The following is a 20,703-nucleotide window of genomic DNA, read 5'->3' as shown; positions in this document are numbered from 1 at the left end:
GTTTTCTATTTTGACAAAAAAAAAAAATACACATCTGGTCTTGCGATTTATTTTACTATGCAAAATATTTTGCATAGTAAAATAAATCGCAAGACCAGATGTGTATTTTTTTTTTTTTTACAGAATAATTAGATGCAAACAATTGCAGGGTCAAATAACTAAACCCACATGCAGCTTTGCATACTGACGTTGAACAACCCGTGGCAACTGTGGCTTGCACAGTTGCCACGGGTACTGCAGCTTCTTCACATGTTTCAGAAAGTCCCTCACAGAAACCCATAGGCTAACTTATGGATGGATGATATTCAGATTTTAAGAAAAATAGTCAAATAGTAACAGCGTAATCTACGTTATGCAGCATCACAAACTTATAATTCCGTTGTTGTACAATGACAATTCGTAAAACTTGATAAAAGTAGTGTGATATATTTTTTACTGTAAAACCCATGGGAACCAGTTAGCGTCAACAACATCTAAAACATTTGCAATGCTTGCAACTGACTGCAATATTTATAGACATATGTCAACATTGCTACTCGTACCATGACATCCTGACTAACGTCTCTTTACATGTTTGTTAGCATGTGCTATGGCAATATAATGCAACAGACTGCTACCACACATACTTTTATACAAATAAGAATTCATTAGATTTATGTATACCATAGATGCTATGAGATAAAATAAACTATAAGCTTGTACCAATTAAGTTGGACAAATGTAAAGAGCATTTTTTGACATTAATAAAAGTAATTTGCTGTATGTGAGGTACAATTAATTATGTAAATGTTGTATTTCTTGGAGTTAAAGAATAGCAACAGCAGCAACAAAAAAAAAGCCCCAAAAAACAGAGTGCAAACAGAGGGTGGCCAAAAGAAGGAAGCTACCATTTCTGTGGTTATGCTGACATGAAGTCACCTCCTGTTTCAAAGTACAGACACGCAGTATGCACAGGGACTCTTGACACTGACACACATAGCTCATTTCAATAACCTACACTAACTTTAGACACGGCAAATTGCATATTTGTGAAACTGTTTGGATGCTTACTGACTGTCGAAACTTGGAGTTGCCACTCCGGTGGGATGAAGGATAGACAGAGTTTCTAACGTTTAGCTGGGACTCCTAAAAACAGGCAGGAGCCAAATCTTTGACTACAAGGTAAGTCTACATGGGAAGCTTATTGGTTACATCTCTTCTTGTGCTCAACATGAGGTTGTTGCTTTGTTCTCTTTATTAATATACAAGCAAGACACATTGTCAAAATATTCTTCAAAAGAAAATCAATTTTTTGTTGTAATTAGTGCTAATCTGGTGTTTAGGGGGAAATTTATTGCTGCTTTTATTCATTTATGTTAAACTTACCAAGCAATAGTAAAGCACTAAGTTCTTTAAATTAGCTCTAAATGACATTTTATAAGATGTGTTCATTCAAATGATACCGACCCTTGCTGCAAGTCGCTGACAGTCTTACAACAGAACTGAGTCCTGAGCTTTGAATATTTCTATTAAGAATTTGAACTCATGTAGTGTTGTACATTTTAGTATTTTTGTTTCGAAAACCTTAATGTAAGTTGGTTATATATATATTTTTTCAATCAAACAAACTACAAGAGGATGGTGCTAAGAGAACCTCCAAAAGTAAAAAAGTCCTCACTTTTGAAATGATAAGATGCGTCAGCGTCATGGTTTTATGAACAGAAGTGAATCTGCTTGTGAAAAAATACAAAACCTAAATAGACTGCAGAAAGGCTAACTCGACAAAACAGAATGCATCAGACTGAGTATGAAAAGATAAATTAGTCTGGACGGTACAGCACATGTAAAGGTTATAGGTTGCTTTTGTAACAAATTACATTTTCACATTTTACACAAGAGGAAATACATAGCTGAATAAGTTCCTATAGTACCACGCCTGTATCTTATATTACCAACATTTTTAATTATAAAAAGCCAACAATGACTCTCACATTATACCCTTTTCTTCCCTCTCATTATAGCACTACCCATTTAACTGTTACACCAACTTCCTTTTTGTCTCCAACAATGGATTTTGTCTGAAACCTTCTCTCTTTAGGATGGATTCCAGCGTGACCCCGCAGCATCCGTCTACCTCCATGATGACTCAGAACGTCACGCCAACCGCTACGTCTGAGAATGGAACCGCTGCTCCATCCCCAGATTTTCACATTACCCTCATGGTCATCTACTCTGTGGTTCTGCTGTGCGGTACGGTCAGCCTGAGCCTGATGATGCACATCTTGAAGTCCAGTGCTGCTTCTGCCACCTCCATTACCGTGTTTAACCTCATTTTCGCCCACTTCATCTTCCTTCTGACGGTGCCCTTCAGAATTTACTATTATGTCACCAACGAGTGGAAGTTGGGTCCTGAGTGGTGTAAAATGGTGAGCGCTATGATCCACATTCACATGTACATGTCTTTTTTGCTCTACATGATCATCCTCGTCACACGCTTGTGGCCACACTACTGCAGGACCAGGCAGGTGGAGCCCTTAGGCAGAATGCAAGCACTCATCGGCAGTGTAGTGATGTGGGTCATTGTGCTCATCTTAATCCCTTGCATCACTTTTCCTTTTTATGGCAAGTCATATCAAGATAAAAATTCCACTCAATGCTTTCATTTTGCAGAAAGCATAAAATCTGCCGAAGTGCTGAACTACATATTAAGCACACTGGTGATAGTGGTTGCTGTTGTGTTGACAGCCCTTCAGGCCAGCATCCTGTGGACTCTGTACAAAAGGGACCGCCAGGGATGCAGGTCTCAGCAAGACTTCGGGGCTCAGCTGAAGAGCCTCTGCTTCACACTGATCATGCTAATCTGCTTCGTTCCCTACCATAGTTTCCGGCTGTATTACATCGGGCAACCTGAGCTTGAACCTATCAACGAAGTCTTACTGAGCCTGACCACTTTCAACTGTTTGGACATGCTCACCTTCCTGGGGAGGAGAACATTCCACATGTGCTTTAGAAGAAGGACTGTGTGAACACAGCATCTACAATAACTGTGAATGTGCATACAGGAGACAAACTGATGTAAAATGTTGACATGCGTTTCTTTTTTCATATTTCTTGTTGATCTTTATTTGATATCAAACTGTGATCCTTTTGCCTGCTTCATTATCTAACCAATATTATTTCAGCTGATTATTATTATTATTATTATTATTATTGCAGAAATGCTTGGTTGTTGAATAATAAAAAAAAAGTTTTTGCCAGAGATTATGAACTCAGGTCCAGTTTTGATATTGTATTTATGAATAGCAGAAATGTATATGTTGCCAAGTAATAAATGCAATCTGAAAACCACTTTGAACTTGACTCCAAGATAAATGACTCCAAGTTAAATGAATCTCTGCCATCTGCTGGTCTTTATCTGTACTACACATTGTCCAGTCTGGGACCATGACAGGATCCGAGACCACTGAAGCTGATGAAGACATACACAACAGATCCTTACTCACAATATTATCACAAAACAAAATTTAAAATTTTACCCAAAAAATTGTATGTCTTTCCAACAGTTTGCTAAACATAATCTAAAGTTTCTTGAATTATATGTCGTTGTGCACTTTCTGTGTCACGGAGTCTGTGTCACCCACACATCAACACACTCACATTCACCTAGTGATGTTTCTCTTTAGTTTTTATGGACCTGGGTTACTGTTTAACATCTCCACCCTAGCTTAAGTTTGTTTAGTAAATCGATCTTATGACAGGGCTTTGATGGCGCCATCCAATGTGTCGCTCCATGAATTATTGGCAGCTCAGCTCTCCAGCCTTCCCTTTTAATGTTTTCCAACACTTTAAACTATTTTAAAACTCAGTGCTCCATAAGCCTGATGGCTGACTGACGGCTGCTCCCTGTCAGAGTACAGCAATACTACTGGATAAATGCACATACTAGACAGAAACAGTAACGCAGGTAAGTGAAACTTTTTCTTTTTTGTAACATTTACATTTAGTAAATACATAAACTGTTAAGTCTTTTACGCCAAACGTTACCAGAATCTCTCAGTTTTGGTTGCAGTAAGTTCCTCAAATCACGTGGTTGTGTAATTTGAAAAAAAAAAAAGAAAAAAAGAAATGGTTTGAGATGGTTCATTTCTAACAAAGTAGAAGCGCCGCTTTAAAGTATCTCATGTAACGCAAACATGCGAAAGGAGATAAGAGAGACTCACTTCGTCACGAAAGCTGTGCTGTAAAGATCATGTGATAACTCGTTTTACCCGAACAAGTCAAGGACATAAACAAGAACAAGATATTTCTCTCTTTGCTCTCGTTTTACCTTCTCGCATTTATCAGGGATTTCAGTACAATCAAAACCAAATGTTCGTTAATTACCAGAGAAATAATGTTATTTCTATTGCTCCTGTAATTTACCTTTTCTACCTGCAGATAACACTTCTTTTAATCACATGTCCACTTTGTATTGTTTTAAATAAATTACAAAGATGACTAGATTGTTGTTTAGTAACCCTTAAGGTTATAGTATAAGATTCGATGTTGGACTCTCTTCAACAGTCTTTTTCAAATATGGACATTAATTGCTGTGCATTGTTCTAACCTCATATTTTACTTAAAAATCTTTACTAGCGCATTCACAATTACACAGATAATTTATGTAGTTTAGAATTAGTTTTGAATTCAAAGGAAAGAATGAAGCAAAGATATAGTTAATCATCTTAAGATTTGGAGGCAATTACTTTTCTGAAGAACTTTCAACTATGGCTTTTATTTCAGGAAGTCGTGGTTTTTTGCAACAGTGCCTGGCTGATCATTATGTGTGTCTTAAGCTGTTAGTTTAAGTACAGGCTCTGGTATTATGGCAATTTCTCACAGACATTGCCTCCTAACTAGGGGGTTTTATGGCAGCTGAGAGCTTTTGGTTGATAGGCAGAAGCAATGTGTCTCATTTAGTCCGACTCCTGCAGCAGGTCTTACCAGCTGAAATTAGATGTTTACATACTGTTGCCAAGAAAAGTCACATTCACGGTTTGATATTAAATCAGACAAGATTTCTCCTGTATTAGTTCAGTGAGAAATATCACATATATTTCTATTTGCTAAATGCCAAAATGGATTTGAATTTTTTTTTAAAAACTGTCTACCACCACACATACCGTGTCTCCAAAGCGATTCTGCATCTGGACACATTTTGCACCAAATCCTGTGTATCACTTCAACACAGAATACCTCTGTTGAGACTTCTAAGGTATTATTTATATGTAATTATTTGAACAGATAAACGTGACACCTTCAGACATCTGTGTTTGGACCCAAAGACAGATGGGATTTGCTGATGTTCACAATTCTCTTGTGTCCTTTGATTTTTCCATGATGTCATGCAGAGAAGTAGCACATTTCAGCTGTAGCCTTGAAGAAATATTTACAGGAATGCATACATTCAAATCAATTGTGAATTAGAAGCCAACAATATGACAACATCATCATTTGGGCTCTTTCAAATTGTAATAAAGGCATTATAGTCCAAGTCTATTTAAACTTATGAATTCTGAAATTGCAGAAAACAACTAAATAGTCTGTTCTGTCTCAGTACTTAATAAATAGAAATAACATAGATGATCCCAGCACTTACAGGATAGATTTAAAACACGATCGTAACCAGTCTGTTTGAAGCCACTCTTTGCAAACTCGATGAGTCAGGAGGCCTGGGCCATCAAGTTAAATTATAATCCATTACACTTAACACTCCCCACCTACAACCTCCTGTCAAATCACCCTTTTATTTCACCCTCCAATCTGCAGTACACGATAAAAATACAGATGCAACTTAATTGTTTGCATAGTTTTTGCAGGGCTACTGCTAACACCTCTCAACATTTTATTTTGAAATGAAATAAGACACAAAGTAGTTCATTACTATGATGTGGGAACATTAAGGATTCACAAATGAAAAACCTGAATAGTGTTGTGAAGGTTTGTAACACATCCCCCCACCCCCAATATGTTGTTCAATCACCATCTGCTGCAATTATACCTCAAATCGTTTGAGGTATGTCCACACAAACTTTATACACATTTGTCTAGTTGTTATTTTCAACATAGCTCATACTCAGTCAGATTGGATATATTTAATCTGTGGATATAGATATTCAAGTCTCGCCACGGATTGATTCTCACTTGGAAATAACGTGTGATTTTGGACTGAACAAATCTAACGTAAATATTCTTAGAGATGAATAGACCCATTGTTTCGCTGGTTCTATGATCATCCTGCTGTGGGGAGGATCCTCCATACTAAGTTTTTTTTTCTTTTTCAGTGTTACCCTGTGTCTATCTCTAATAAACTCTTACCAGTTTCCCTATCCTGCTCAGGAACATCATCCTCACAGCATTGTGATATAATCCCAAGAACTTCCGTTACACTCTCATCTAAGCAGAGCACCTTTCTCTACGCTTTTCATATGTCTCTTAAATGGCACATAGCAAAATGTAGCAAATGGGCCACCTTACTTATCACTCTCTAGTAACAATTCAAGAATCTTGCTATTTTTTAGTTAGATTGTGCAAATAGCAATGATCTGCCTTCTATGAGATCTTTAAAGCTTAAGATATTGTTTTAAAGGCATGAACTTTTTCCACATCGTTGCCCCAGACTTTCCTTATGTTTGCCTTTGGTTTTCATAATGATGTTTGTTCTCTAATATTCCCTAAGAGACCTCGTATGCCTTCACACATTAGCTGTATTGATATTGTTAAACATTTGTGGACCCGATTAGCAAATCAAGTGTTTAATTGTAAAAGGACTTATGCACGCCATGCTGTTCAGAGTTTTGTTTGCAAAACGTTTAAAAGCCATGCTACTTTATTTCCACTTCGAGGATATGCGTCATTTTGTGTGTCACCATAAAATTCATAAAAGTTTCTGGTTGTAATGCGGCAAAATGGAAAAAGTTCCAGGAGAGAAAATGCTATTATCAGAAAAAGTAACTAAAATGTGCTACAAAGCAATTTGTGATAATATGCATTCGGATGTGGTTCCTTACTGTGACATTATATTACCCTCTTCCTTGCTGAAACACTCCTTTCATATTTTTTTTTCCTGACTGACCAACGACATCATTACAGATGTAGAGCATCAAGTCATCCATATCATCATCTTATCTTTTACAATCTTCTTTGTCACAATGCCCTAAACTGATTGCCTCTAAAACACACAGTAAGATTTAGTGCAATGAAACCCTTGATGTAAAATGGGTGGGTGAGACAATTGAACTGGTTTATGTCATGGGAGCTATTCAGTGTGTTTATTATGCCTCTGCCCTAAAAGATGAACCTGAGAGGACGGTCATTCTACTCATGATTTACACTTTTGAATTTGTTCTTGTCTAAGTTTGGTGAAGTGTGTGGGGATTGCATCAGTGACAGGACAGCCAGGAGCCTGTTTTCAAGTTTTTGGGGATTTTTTTTTTGGCTCATCTCAGATTACACTTTGAGTGCGAGTCAAAAAGACATATCTATAAGTGAAATCAGGTTTCAAGTAAATACAGAGAATAACTTCTTCTTACCAGATTCTATGAATGAAAACACGCAAGTGTAGATCTCAGGTGTGTGTGGATGTGTGTCTTTGTCTTGGAATTATAGGGAAGTTATCAGTGTTCTCCACTTTTTATAGACTATATCTACTGAGGTGATAGTGCTGTTTCACCAGTATTGATTAGATTATAAATCCCTAGAACAACACACACACAAACACAAATCTCCACATGCATACACACACACGCACGCACGCACGCACACGCACAAACACACACACACACACACACACACACATAGAAACTCTTGCTATCTTCAAAGGGGCTTTACATTGACGTCCATTCATTTCTCATTCATTTCTATTGCAGAGCCCTGGTGCTTACACTAAACCTAATTATTACTATTACTATGACATGACCATAGTCCTAAACCTAACCCAGAACCCCAAACCAGAACCTCTTCTTATGGGAACTGGGCTTTGGGGCCCCTAAGGTGCAGTCGGTCGCCACAATGCAGTATTTGTAAGAACAATGTCCATTACACTGTATCAAAAACAAGGCCACACACACATATACACAAATAAATAATTAGCAGACAGTATTCACATTGGACATACTTTGATTCATAAAGACAAGGACATTTCTCCTTTACAACTGACCATTTATTTCTGTGATAAGTGTGTAAGTGGAGAACAGATAAGTAAGGCGTAATAAGGTGAGAAGTCTTAGCTCTAGCTCCACCTTTCCTCGTGTTCACTGCCCAATCAAATCACATTATTGACCTGCTAAGTGAGGGATCTCCCCTGTTGAATATGTGGGAGTTGGATGAAACGGTGACAGGAAAACAGAAGCAAAGACAAATTGAGAGAAGCTGCGGAGGCAGAAAAAAAAAAAGAAAAAGGCAGCTCAGCTCAGCTTGAAGCAGGAATGAAGTATCCTCTAGCTCCTCAGAGTAAATCTCTGTTAGATATGGAGGTGGCCAACTACTGCGAAGGCCTGGATCCATCATACAGCACACTAGGGTTTGAGAATGCAGAGGTCCTTTATGCAGGAGGAGGTAAGTGAGTTTTCATGCAGATACTTAAATACGGAGGCACATACACACTGAGAATCCCATGAATGTCAAACTTGGTTTTGAAACATTGTGACAGCATATACACATAACCCAGCTACACACTCATTTCTATTCACAGGTAATGACTTCTCACTGATACAGTGTCACGGAGCATTGTAGATAAAAGTTTGCTTCATAAGAGGTCATCATGTTCAGAACCGGATGAGGAAATATTGTACGGGAAGACATTTAATAACAGAGCAGCTAGATAAGCTGATGTCAATGAGTTAGTATTGGGAAAGAAGTTTAATTTTATTAAACTTGCCAATGTGTGAATTAATTTAAGAGTTAATTCCTACTAATGTGCATGCCGCACTTTAATGCAGAAACTATGTTGGGTTGAGCAAATATTTAAACTATTCAATAAATCAATTTGAAGTAGATCACTGAGTGAAAATTTATTTCACCATTTTTTACCAAGTAAATCTCAACCTTTTGTGTACATAGTAAGCTGTCCTATTTTCTGTTTGTTTCTCTTTATCATATCTATAATTTTTTCTAATTAAGCAAAGCAAGAGTATATGTGGTTATATGCTTGAGGGTTGAGGGATGGTCCTTCCCTTACCCTGGTGTTTTGTTTTGGGGGTTTTTTTCTCAATATGAGATTTTTTTGGTGTTGTTTTTAACCTACTAACAAAAAATAGAAGAATACTGGGAAATTAAATTACAAATAATTATTTACTGCAAACACTCAAGTGGAGAACCATTGCTTTTAATATGCATGCTTTATTCAAATGAAAGACTTTGATGTTTTATCACAACCTTATTGCCGAGTTTACTTCTTGAAATATTTTGTTGACTTTGTTACATGTCTCATGCCTTAGCAAATTTGTGACAACATTAAGACAGTTGGATAATTTTATTAACTTTACATGTCATGTGTTCATTTACACACTTATTGGCTCAAATTTTTTTAAATGTGTTTTTGCAAACTACAAAAACTGCTTACACGGCAAGACGAACAAAAACCACTAAAATGAAAAACTTAACAAAACAGACTCATGCAGACTTGTCAGTCTTTGCAGGTACATATCCATATTAGGGTTGATCTGATTTGAGCACACATATGACATCACGCAGCACTGCACCCAAGTTAATCAAATACGCCCAAGTTACATTATTTTAAGTTGGGCGTAAGGTGTCGGGCATACTCAGCACAGTGTTGCCCTGTGCGAGTCACCCGGCAACACCTACACAAGAGGGGATTTTACAGTAGAGTGCAACGCCCATTGCTTTTTCTGTGAAAACCAACAAACACAGCCTAAGTTTCTTTCTGTTTCTCTTTTTGTGCTTTTTTGTCAGACGGTAAAAAAAAAAAGAGGACGCATTTCCCCAGAAACTGACGGTCTTGCTTGTAGAGCTTTTTGTCGCTGATGTTTAGTGAAATAAAGTTAGTTGAAGACATGGGTCATAAACATGGTTTGCTGAAGAGTAGGAACACTCCTCTGTGATGTCACCTTCGTTTTTGAGCTGAGAGTTAGTCAAACATTAACTCAAGCATTGTTGGGAGATCATGGAGTGCAACTGAGTGAGATATGAATGGAACTCTAAAGATATGCGTCTTGGTGCTCATCAAGGTTTCCCCACTTTAAATGTGCAAGAAATAAGAATAATGACAGCATCAGCTACCAAAATAAATGCTAGAAAATAACCCTGCTTGGCCTTCTGCTATTTTGTCTAGCACTTCAGCAAATAGTTTATTTAACATGGTACCATTTACAGATGTGTGTAAAGCATGAGTAAAAAAAATATGCCTGTATGTTGTGCTTTGCAGACAGTATGCCAACAGAACCAAGCCACTCTGGTCCAGATGGGCTGAATGCTAACTGCGCAATCTGTGGAGACAAAGCCACAGGAAAACACTATGGGGCTTCTAGCTGCGATGGCTGCAAAGGCTTCTTTAGACGCTCCATACGCAAAAACCATGTGTATACCTGCAGGTAAAGACGACCAAGGCATACCATACAGGCACATGTTGAACAAATAAAATATACGATGATAAAACCTGAAGGAATAATACTTATTTGTTTGGTCAAGACATATTCACTTGGCACCTTTCAGTACAACATGGGATGTTATAGTGAATTAAATGTTGTTCTGTAGAGTCAGGTCACATTGTTGTTCATCATGTTCCAGGTTCAGCAGACAGTGCGTGGTTGACAAGGATAAGAGGAACCAATGTCGTTTCTGCAGACTCAACAAATGCTTTAGAGCTGGCATGAAAAAAGAAGGTAAGACGACAAAAGTGCCTCGCATGTTTGCAGCTCCTCACTTACATTATACAGTATTATCGTAGAAAATATCCACATTTGGCTCAAAGAACAAGGTCATATCTACAACCACTGCGGGAAAAAAATTGTTGTCATGGAATCTCAAAGCTTCATGAAGATAATCAAAATTGGCTTAGCCATAAAACAAGGGAAGACTTTGTGTGTGTGTGTGTGTGTGTGGGTGTGTGTGTGTGTATTTATGAGGGGTATAACCTTGGCGCAGAATTTTATGACACCTAATCCTGTGATACTGAAACATGTTGTTCTGTACTGCAACTGGTTAACGTTTGACTTCCTATTGCTGATCCCAGCATCTTCAGCGACTTTCCAAAATATTAACTGCAGTGACAGTTATTATTGCTTTTTACACTAATGAATTAGTTCAAGTCTAAATGTCAAAATTAGTACAATAACTTTTGTATGGTTAGAAGTAAAAAAAAAACTGCTGTTGAATTGCCTGGTATTATTATCCGTTGTTCCCTTTGGTTTTCTTTTTTTGTTTTACTTCTTGTTCATGCACATGCACGCAATAACCTTGGCTCTTATATTTTAGCTGTACAGAATGAGAGAGATCGGATCAGTTCCCGAAGAGTCATCCCAGATTCTCAAGACCTTCCCCCCATTACTATCTTAGCGCAGGCAGAGTCATTATCCCAACAAGTAAGAATGCCCTGCTTATTTTATTTTTCCTGGAATAAAGGTCTGCAATGCACTGGCAAAACATTTTTTTTATTCTGTTATGTTGCATCCACAAACTTCAGTGCATTTTATTGACATTTTATTTGAGAAACACAAAATACTTCTAGAGTGCTATAGGAAAAAAAATACATTTCTTATGTTCTGCTTTTACAAAGAAACGTAAAATGTGTGATGTAAATTTGTATACAGCCCGAGTAAAATGTAATTCTTTGCTGTAGTTATAGCTGCCATCAAATCTTGGCTTAGATTCTAAATTGGATTCACTTCTTGACTTTAATCGGAATGATCTGCTGCTGCTCTGGCTTTATTATGTTCAACTCACTCTACTCCAGTCTCAACCCTTTTGTGGTTTCAAACAGGTTTTCTTCCAATATTGACAGTTATTTATCTTCATTCATATTCTCATTAACTCTGGAAGCCTATATTTTTTTGAAATTAATTTATTAATGTGTTTTTCCCTGCAGATCATCACTCCTGTAGGACTAGTAGACGTATCGGATGTGAAATCAGCCACTGTGGGGGATGTGTGTGATTCTATGAGGCAACAACTGTTGGTTTTGGTGGAATGGGCCAAATATATTCCTTCCTTTGGCGAGTTGCCACTGGATGATCAGGTAACAAGTCAAATCATATGAATTAGCTTAATTTGTATATAGTTGGCACTAAGTCATATCTATGCAGTGATCTCATGTCATACTGAATACTGAATACTGAAGTGAAAACTAGAGTAGAACCCATAACATTCATCAGACATGCTGGTATTTTTCTATTAAGCTTAACCTTGTGTGAAAAAAAAAGGATTTACTTTGCAAAATGCTGCAGAGCATTAGCATTTTTACAATGATTGTGTCGTTATCTCTAACCCATTTCTGTAGCCTACGACAAGGCACAGCACCACACAACGAAGAAAAAGAGAATAATTACTGCTCTGCTTATTAATAATGTGGTTAATTTTGTCTGTGCGTGTGTGTGTTTCCAGGTGAGCTTGCTCAGGGCTCATGCAGGTGAACATCTCTTGCTTGGGGTTGCCAAAAGGTCAATGCCATTCAAGGACTTCCTCCTTTTAGGTAGGAAATGACGATATATTTTTCTTACCGTTTGGTTGTGACCATGTGTCTCAGCACTAATATGTATGAGGCCTGGCAATGATTAACTATAGCTTTCTGTTTTTGAAATGTAACCTCAAGGTTGTCCTTTGTAAGAGAAAAAAAAATCAATTACTTAGAAAATCGGATACTGTACACACAGTTGTCATATACAAACACTTACACATATCTTATGTCTCGCCATACTTCTTGGACCTTACAAATTACCTTTTAGCTTTGATGCAACAATTTAAATAGGACCTCTCAAGCAATAACAAACCGCTCATGTACACACTAGAGCCCAACCCGTACCTGCTCAAATACCTTTCTACCCCAGTCAACTCTTCTCCAATAACTTTGTCAACTGTTTCTGCAGGTAACGGCTGTGTGATACACAGGAACGGCCCTGAACCTGAGATTTGCAGAGTTGCCAGTAGGATATTAGACGAGCTGGTCCAGCCCTTCCAAGATATTCAGATAGATGACAACGAGTATGCAGCTCTCAAGGCAATTGTCTTTTTTGACCCAGGTAATAACTAAATGCTATGTGCATTGTCTCATAGCAACCGATTTGTAAGTTTCATGGTAAATATATTTTAGATACTTAAGTATTTGCTGAGTATGGCTGTAGATAATCTACTCATCTAAAAAAAAAACCAAAAAAAAACCAACAACATACTTCTTGGACTTCACACTCTTTAATTCAACAAAATTATTCAAATAGGACTTTCCCAAGATGGAATATGCATTTGATAAATCTGTACTATCAATGCAAAGTCTGTTGCTCAAGTTTTTTAAATAAAAAATTGAGCAACATTTCACTTTAGTTCAGTTGTTCTTTCCCTTTTTGGATAGCAGTTCTATGTCAGATGTTGAGACTTTGGGAGATTATTTTATAACCAATCAGGGGTTTCAATTGTTTTTCCACAACTTTATTCCTAAACTGTCTGGTGTTCCTTAGTCTTCAATGGCCAGTTCACACGCTAATGTTTTCTGATTAATCTCCATGGCCTTCACAGAAAAGCAGTAGATAAGTTACTCTAGTTATTAAATAAATGCACACTAGATGCAAACTAAAGTAATCCTCTAAATTAAAGGATTGTGAATTCTTACAGACGCAAATCCCTCTTTTCAGATTTTAATTCACAAAAAACAAATTAATCCATATATTATTGTACTTACGCTTCATAATTATGCACATTTATGTTCGTCCGTTCCTTTAAAACCCAGTGAAATACACGAAAGTATGCATTTATTATGTAACCAAATGTTGGAGAGGACGCTTGATTTTTTTCTACTGCTTGTGCCAATAGGTGTCACTATATATTACATACTTTCTCTTTGCAGAAAAAAAAATCATATGTTGGACGTTGATATATTTTTTAATCCCACAAACAACTGGACATGAAATGAAATATTACCTTTTAACAGAAAGACAAAGTAGCGTATTCAGTATAATTTAATAAAATGTACAATTACAAAAAAAATGAAAACAAATAGTAAAATAATGACTCATGAATTTTATTGATGGTGTAACTACGTTGTTAGAAACAAGAAAAAAAATAACGTTTTATTTAATCATAAATGTATTGTTATTTATGTCGTATGTTTCCCCTCGTAGTTAGATTCCAATCTCTCCATTCCCTACACATGGGCACTAACACCACCCTGATCATGCGTTAACCCCTTCTCCCTCCTTCTGTAAATCCCCTCATTTTGCCTCCATGCACCTGTTTAACGATAATCATTCCATCAGTTCCACCCATATCCTCAAATTCATCCCTGGTCTTTTTTTTTCTTTCCTGTCCTTCAATCATGTCCTCCCCACCTCTATTTACCTGTCTCTTCAACGCTTTGCTTTCCAATCTCCAGATGCAAAGTCGTTGCGGGACCCAACGAAAATTAAGACTATGCGTCTTCAGGTAGGTCTGCTATTTAATCTTTGAAATTACTGTGAGTCTGTAGCTTTTTATCTTGCGTTTTATATATATATTATTTTTCTTTTTAGCTATTTTAATCTTATCTAGGAAACCGACATTTACTGTCATTAGCCACGTCACTTCACACAGATAAATATTTGCTCTGGATTTCAAAGTCAAATTTGGAGTTTTTGTCACAGTGGTGAGTGTGTGCGTGTGTACGTGTGTGTGTTCACAGGTTCAGATGAGTCTGGAAGACTACATAAACGACCGTCAGTACGACTCCAGGGGTCGTTTCGGAGAGCTCTTACTGCTGCTTCCCACCCTGCAGAGCATCACCTGGCAAATGATTGAACAGCTCCAGTTCATTAAGCTATGCGGCCTGGCCAAGATAGACAACCTGCTGCAGGAGATGCTGCTGGGAGGTAGGCCTGGGCTAGCGTTTGCATTTGTAATTCTGTAAACAAATAGGGTGACCTTCAGCAAAGCGACTCCTGGAACCTCGGAGAGGTGAATATGGGGGAGCAACATGAGGGATTGTGGAAATGGGGAAAAGTATACCTGCTCAGCAAAGTTCTCTAGGACATATAAATATACGCAACTAAAAAGTAAAAAAGAAAAAACACTGTACCGAAGAACAGTGCGACTTTGCATAGCTCTCATGTATAATAGGCAAAACAGAAATAGACTAAGTTTGCCGCACAATGTGATGCGAGGGACATTTGCACACACATCTAGATGTGTATAAATAATAAGCTAGAAAGCATCAGCTGTATTTTAAGGAGGGCTATGTCAAATAGTTCAAACATAATATGGGGTCTGATGTAAAAAGTCATCTGAAAACATGCCCCACAGCTTTCACCACTCATGGAAGAAAAAAAAAAAAAACGCCTCATGGATGTGAAAACTTGACTTAGATGACAGAAAGAGCTGCATTTTTCTTGTCAGAATGTGGAATGACTTCCTACAAAAACTGTAACAACAGCAGCAGCAAACTTTCTCCCATTCTAAAATTGTTGGCATAATACATTTAGAAACCCAAAAAGTAAGGTTTTAATAGTGTATTTTATCTTCAAAAATTGATTAAGTAATGAACAAATATGTACTCTCTATATTAGAATTATATTTATGCTGCGTTGCAAAAGTACCCAAACTCTTTGATCATTGTCACATTAAAATAATAGTAAAAAAACACATCAAAATAAAACATCAAAACAATGTAGTGCATCATTATGAAGTAATGTGTAAAGTGATATTTGTAACAGCCCCTCACAGTTTTTTCTTCTTATGTTTATCTCCATCCACTGATCAGCATCACATTCCCTGCTTTAAAAACAAAACAAACAAAAAAAACATTACCACAGCAAACTGCTCTAATGCCACCACTAATTTGCACGTCTTGCTAGGTTATGATTACACGTTGTTCACTAACATTCTCTAACATTCCTTTCAAGCAATCACAGAAACGCTGCATTTATATTCACAGCTAGGGATAACATTTCATTGAGAGTGTATCAAAGTACGGTGGGCCGCATTGAAATGAGAGTCACATTTCTTAGATTTTTGTTAATAAAAAAAAAAAAAAGCCATTTTTCTTTTTAAACTTTTTAAACCCACATGCACTGCTTTGTGGCGGCCTGTAACATCATTGAAATACATTCAGATTTAGAGTTGCAACATAACCAAAAGGTAAACATTTTAAAGGATATAAATACTTTAGCAAGGCATGGCAGCTCTTTCTATTCCTGGAAAGACAAATAGGGTTCCAAATTTTGATATTGATGAAACATTGATTTCTGAAATGCATAGTGAGACTAACAGAGTGGATTATTCATCAAACTGCTTTCACATTAAACAAACCTATAATAATTCTTAATGTATTTTCGTTAGATAATTGCACCTCTTCAGTTTCTGTGTGTTTGTGTTGCATGTTCAGGGCTAACAACAGAGTCCAGCCACCTCCACCATGCGACACACACCCAGTTGACCCAGGACCATGTGACTGGACACACCCTTGTCATCAGCACCATGCCTGCTGCTCACGTTCCACAAATAGGTGAGAAAAAAAAATGCCCAAAAACAAGCACTAAGCATACTGAAGACAAACCTTTATCGAAATTACTAAATGTTCTAACATGCTTTCCGCTCACTCTGCAGCTTCACCTGAGACTCCCATCCCATCGCCACCACAGGGTCCCACCACAGAAATGTACAAACATTTCCCTCAGCCTCATTGTCCTCCTGCCAGCCCCTCACCTTCTACACAGACGGACCCCTGACTCCTTCCTGCCTTATGACAAAGAGTCTGTCACGAAATCAGTTTTCTTTTTCTTGGATGAATAGTTTATTATACTGATGTGAAAGTTAGGAAGGCACTCCTTATTCAGTATGTCTTAAAGACTCCCCCCCCCCCACCTAGAGTTAAAGCAACAATGGTCTCAGAATAATTGCCTGCCTTTCAAAGGTAAGCTTTTATTCAAATTTAAACCCTCACAAGTCTACATCTTTCAACAAGAGACCAGACACAGGGGCTTCAGCTGTAATGATCAGAGGACGGGGCGCAATTTAGGGGCTCATTTCGAATCCAGCTGGTGTTCCACCCAGCTCCGATCATTCGAATCATTCCAATAGTCATCTCACAGTGGTAGGAATGATGTGTGTGAGTAAACTCTAATGATGGCTTAGCTGTATCTTTATTACTTGAACAGCCTTACAATAACAACAGGCTTGGTCATCTGAAAAAAAAAATGCTATGTATATATTTTGAGCAACTATTGCTCATGGTTTCCAGGCTTAAAAGACATTTTCTGGATTTTTTTTTTGGCAATGCCGATTTGTCTGAATGAAGTAGAATGAAAAATAAAAAGAACAATTCTAAGTGTTAGACATTTTAATGAGGTATACATTTTCGAGCAGATACTGCCATTTAGCTGCTTTTGAGTTATTCCAATAGTTGCTCATCAGCTACCCATCTAACCCATACGTCTAAAAGCAAAAATAAGAAAGCACACAAGTCTTTGAGCTTTGGAGTTTATGTAAACGATTTAATAGAAAGTGAAGAACAGATGAGCTGTCAGATTGATCCGTCACCTGCCACAGTCTCCAAAAGCAGCCAGCTTGGCTCTCTGACTTGACCTGACCCAAAACTGGATTTGCACGCAAAGTAGATTAGCTAAAAGACAAATGGTTCAACATGAAACAGCACAGTGTAAAAAAAAAAAAAGAAAAAAGAATGGAAATGAATGTTAACATATTAAATCATAAAGGAATTTGCTAATTTTAGAAGTAGATCATTCTTTGTTTTAATTGATTTCAATTTGTTAACTAAGTGAACAGCAAACTAGCACAGACCAGCTTACTGAATAAATATATACCCCAAACAAAAGACGGCTGCTAACAACATAGTGCATTTTTCTACATTATACAATAGCATAATTATGGTAATAGTAGAGTAAACAGTGAACAAGGTCTGCACAGTTAATAAAGAGGTTTGTTTATTTTGCTTCTTGCATCCGAGTGCATTAATGTGATGACAATAAGTAGCACTGAGTTTCAGGCCGATGCTCTGATATTTGTACAGCCACAGCTCCAATTCTTAGCCAGATTGTTTTAAAATACACATCCATGTTCTGAGGTAAAAAAAAAAATGCTGTTATTTTATTTTGGAAACTTTAGATTGTCACAATTTAACCTTTTTTCTTTGTCAAATACTAATATGGGATTGTGCCCATTTTAGATTTATCTCCTATTTAGAGTTTCCTCTGTCTCCAACGTAAAATAATCTGAGGCAACTATGAGATCAACAAAATAGCTCATCCATCTTTACAGTTGTTGCTGGGTTAGTCTTTTGGTTTTGGTTTGTTTGTCTAATTAACTTAGTTGATAATATTTTTTTTAATGCCTGATGATGATTTTATGTGTACAGTTTACCATACATCAAACGTTGAATTATATGAACATAAGAAATTTTAACAAGGTAATCTTGAGCGCAAAAATTTATTTGTTGTAATACAAATTTATATTTTAAAATTTTCAGTTCCTCTGTCATTTTTTACAGTTGTATTTATTTTGTTTGCATTGTATAAATGATGTGTGCATTTCCAAAATTAAAAACCGATTACAACCCCTTAAATGATAATTTGATTACCAGTAGAAGTTGATATTATATAACAATATGTCAGATATTATGATAGTTCCACATCGAGAGTCCAGGAAGGTGTAAGTAGTCATCTGATGGATACAGTACACTTGGGATTATTTGGAGGCTTACATTAAGGGTTTGTAGGGTAGAGCAGAACATTGTGTTGTTATGTAGCATTCCCCGTTACTCAGCTTGCCAGTGGTCAGAATGTAGAGAAACTATGACAAACAAGACAGGATGGGGGACCCGTGTTTATCTTGCCATCACACACAGTGAGCAGGATGGTAAGGGAGATAAAACAACAGCTCCAAAGACCAGTGTTGGTGAAAAATAACAAGCAGTGACGCCTTTGGAAAGCACCCAGTGTTAAGCAAAGGAAGATCTGGGACAGTTGTGGGTCAGCTTTACATAAGGAAAAGGAATCCACATATATGTGTATAGAAAAACTATACTATTCTTTTTCTAACTGTTCCCCCTCATGATTTATAAAGAAAAAAAAAACAATCACAACAGGAAGATGATGACAAATTGACAAAAAATATTTCGAAATCCTTTCCTCGCATGCTGTAATATGCCGTATGGTTCATCTATTAACTTCTCTCACGGAAGCCATCACACTCCGCCACAGCTCCATTGGTTCTGGATATAGACTTTATATACAAAGCTTTATTGGTGTGCTGTTGAAACATCACTGCCAGATGATGCTGTTCATCTCAAATCAAACTGTATTTTTCTTCTGTCCGTCAGAGAAAACACACTCGGCGACAAGCACTGAAACCAAACTAGGACATAAGATGGTAATTGACGCTGGAACCGGCCGAGAGCATGTTTAAAATCTTTGATTTTGTTTACATCCATCCCCGCACAATCATTTCCTGTCATTTTCTTTGGATTTACGTGAGGTTTTGCTTGCAGCGGAAGAGATCGAAGGATAAAGCTGAGAGCTCTTATGCTGTGTATATTGCTGTGTGAGTCACTGGAATAAAAAAATAAATAAAAAAATCAGGGTATTTATGGTAGAGGATATGATGTTGTCTAGAATCAACATGGCCAAATCCTTCTATCAACTCCATAATGGACAAGCTACCTGGCTCAGGTCAAAACAACACCACCTACGACAGGGAGATGTGTGTAGGTGCATATACAGTACGTGTGCATGCTCCTACCTGCAATTTATTTATAATCCGAGCGCCCGCGTGTGCGTACACTCACAGGCGTGCGTTTGGAAGTGTGTCCATGTGTGTGTACCCAGTGAGCTTTAATCAAAGGCCTATACTGAGGAGATGTGGGGGCCCTGTCTCTCTCCTTTCCCTCAGATAAAACTGAGTGTTAGCATGCCAGTCACATATCTCATCTGAGACGCGCCGCTCTCCTCCACACACCTCACCGCGGCCCACACTGACAGCATGCTATTACACACCAGTATGATGCTTGCTCCACCTGAGGAGGATGACAAGGGGGGAAGATAGAGGGATAAAGGAACAAAGGATGGACGGGAATATGAAATGTCTTTTTTTATTTAATGTTGGTCGGTTGTCCATAAGTGAGGTTTATGAACTGTGATCGTCCCGGTTTACATCTGGCTAAAAGGCGGAAATGGCATCGATTTAATTTTTCCACCTGCAAACATTTTAAGACTCTTCTTCATCTAACTTGAACCCCTCTTGTTAAAAAGGAAAGACCAAGTAGAATCAACTTCTACTAGTAATACTATAACTGGCATTATCATTTAATTCTCACTTAGTGAAAATTGGCACATGTTTAGCACATAGCAGTTCCTTATATAATCTATTAAGACACAATATTCAGTTTACAAACCGTGACCTGAAAAGCCTATTTCTGAATACATCCTATTTTAAATAAAGTTTTTTTTGCTCTCAGACCACTAGATGGCACTATAAGTCTACGGTAGCTTTAGAAAATGACACTAATGGCTTTTATGTCCTTTGTCAATCAAA

The 20,703-nt window shown here is 37.4% G+C and overlaps 2 protein-coding genes across 3 annotated transcripts; both read left to right on the top strand.

Annotated features, from left to right (window-relative positions):
- The first annotated feature begins 639 nt into the window (after positions 1–639).
- gpr141 (G protein-coupled receptor 141) lies at positions 640–3,327 on the top strand. Its single transcript, XM_008396133.3, has 2 exons — positions 640–1,161; positions 2,078–3,327. Exon 2 carries the CDS (start codon positions 2,079–2,081, stop codon positions 3,003–3,005), a length of 927 nt encoding a protein of 308 aa, XP_008394355.1. The 5' UTR covers positions 640–1,161; position 2,078; the 3' UTR covers positions 3,006–3,327.
- Positions 3,328–3,854: 527 nt separating this feature from the next.
- hnf4g (hepatocyte nuclear factor 4, gamma) lies at positions 3,855–19,227 on the top strand. 2 transcript variants are annotated; one of them, XM_008396131.3, is made up of 11 exons: positions 3,855–3,943; positions 10,406–10,571; positions 10,768–10,862; positions 11,455–11,561; positions 12,065–12,214; positions 12,580–12,667; positions 13,062–13,214; positions 14,558–14,607; positions 14,843–15,029; positions 16,541–16,660; positions 16,762–19,227. In XM_008396131.3, the coding sequence occupies exons 1-11, from the start codon at positions 3,913–3,915 to the stop codon at positions 16,881–16,883; spliced, it is 1,269 nt and encodes a 422-aa protein (XP_008394353.1). In that variant the 5' UTR covers positions 3,855–3,912; the 3' UTR covers positions 16,884–19,227. The 2 variants fall into 2 exon arrangements, with proteins under 2 accessions (XP_008394353.1, XP_008394351.2); XM_008396129.3 differs by lacking the exon at positions 3,855–3,943 and adding an exon at positions 6,820–8,574.
- Positions 19,228–20,703: the final 1,476 nt, after the last annotated feature.

This window comes from Poecilia reticulata, chromosome 20 (assembly GCF_904066995.2).
Source record: "Poecilia reticulata chromosome 20, P_reticulata-male-v2, whole genome shotgun sequence".
Classification (NCBI taxonomy): Eukaryota; Metazoa; Chordata; class Actinopteri; order Cyprinodontiformes; family Poeciliidae; genus Poecilia; species Poecilia reticulata.
Note: the sequence above shows the minus strand (reverse complement) of the source record. Positions and strands in the feature narration are given on the sequence as shown.

What these genes read in the sequence shown, in the direction of transcription:
- hnf4g (XM_008396129.3), top strand. Translation starts at nt 8,445, where the DNA reads ATGAAGTATCCTCTAGCTCCTCAGAGTAAATCTCTGTTAGATATGGAG. An exon ending in CAAGGACTTCCTCCTTTTAG is followed by an intron (nt 12,668 to 13,061) that starts GTAGGAAATGAC and finishes CTGTTTCTGCAG; the next exon opens with GTAACGGCTGTGTGATACAC. An exon ending in TTAAGACTATGCGTCTTCAG is followed by an intron (nt 14,608 to 14,842) that starts GTAGGTCTGCTA and finishes GTGTGTTCACAG; the next exon opens with GTTCAGATGAGTCTGGAAGA.
- gpr141 (XM_008396133.3), top strand. Translation starts at nt 2,079, where the DNA reads ATGGATTCCAGCGTGACCCCGCAGCATCCGTCTACCTCCATGATGACT.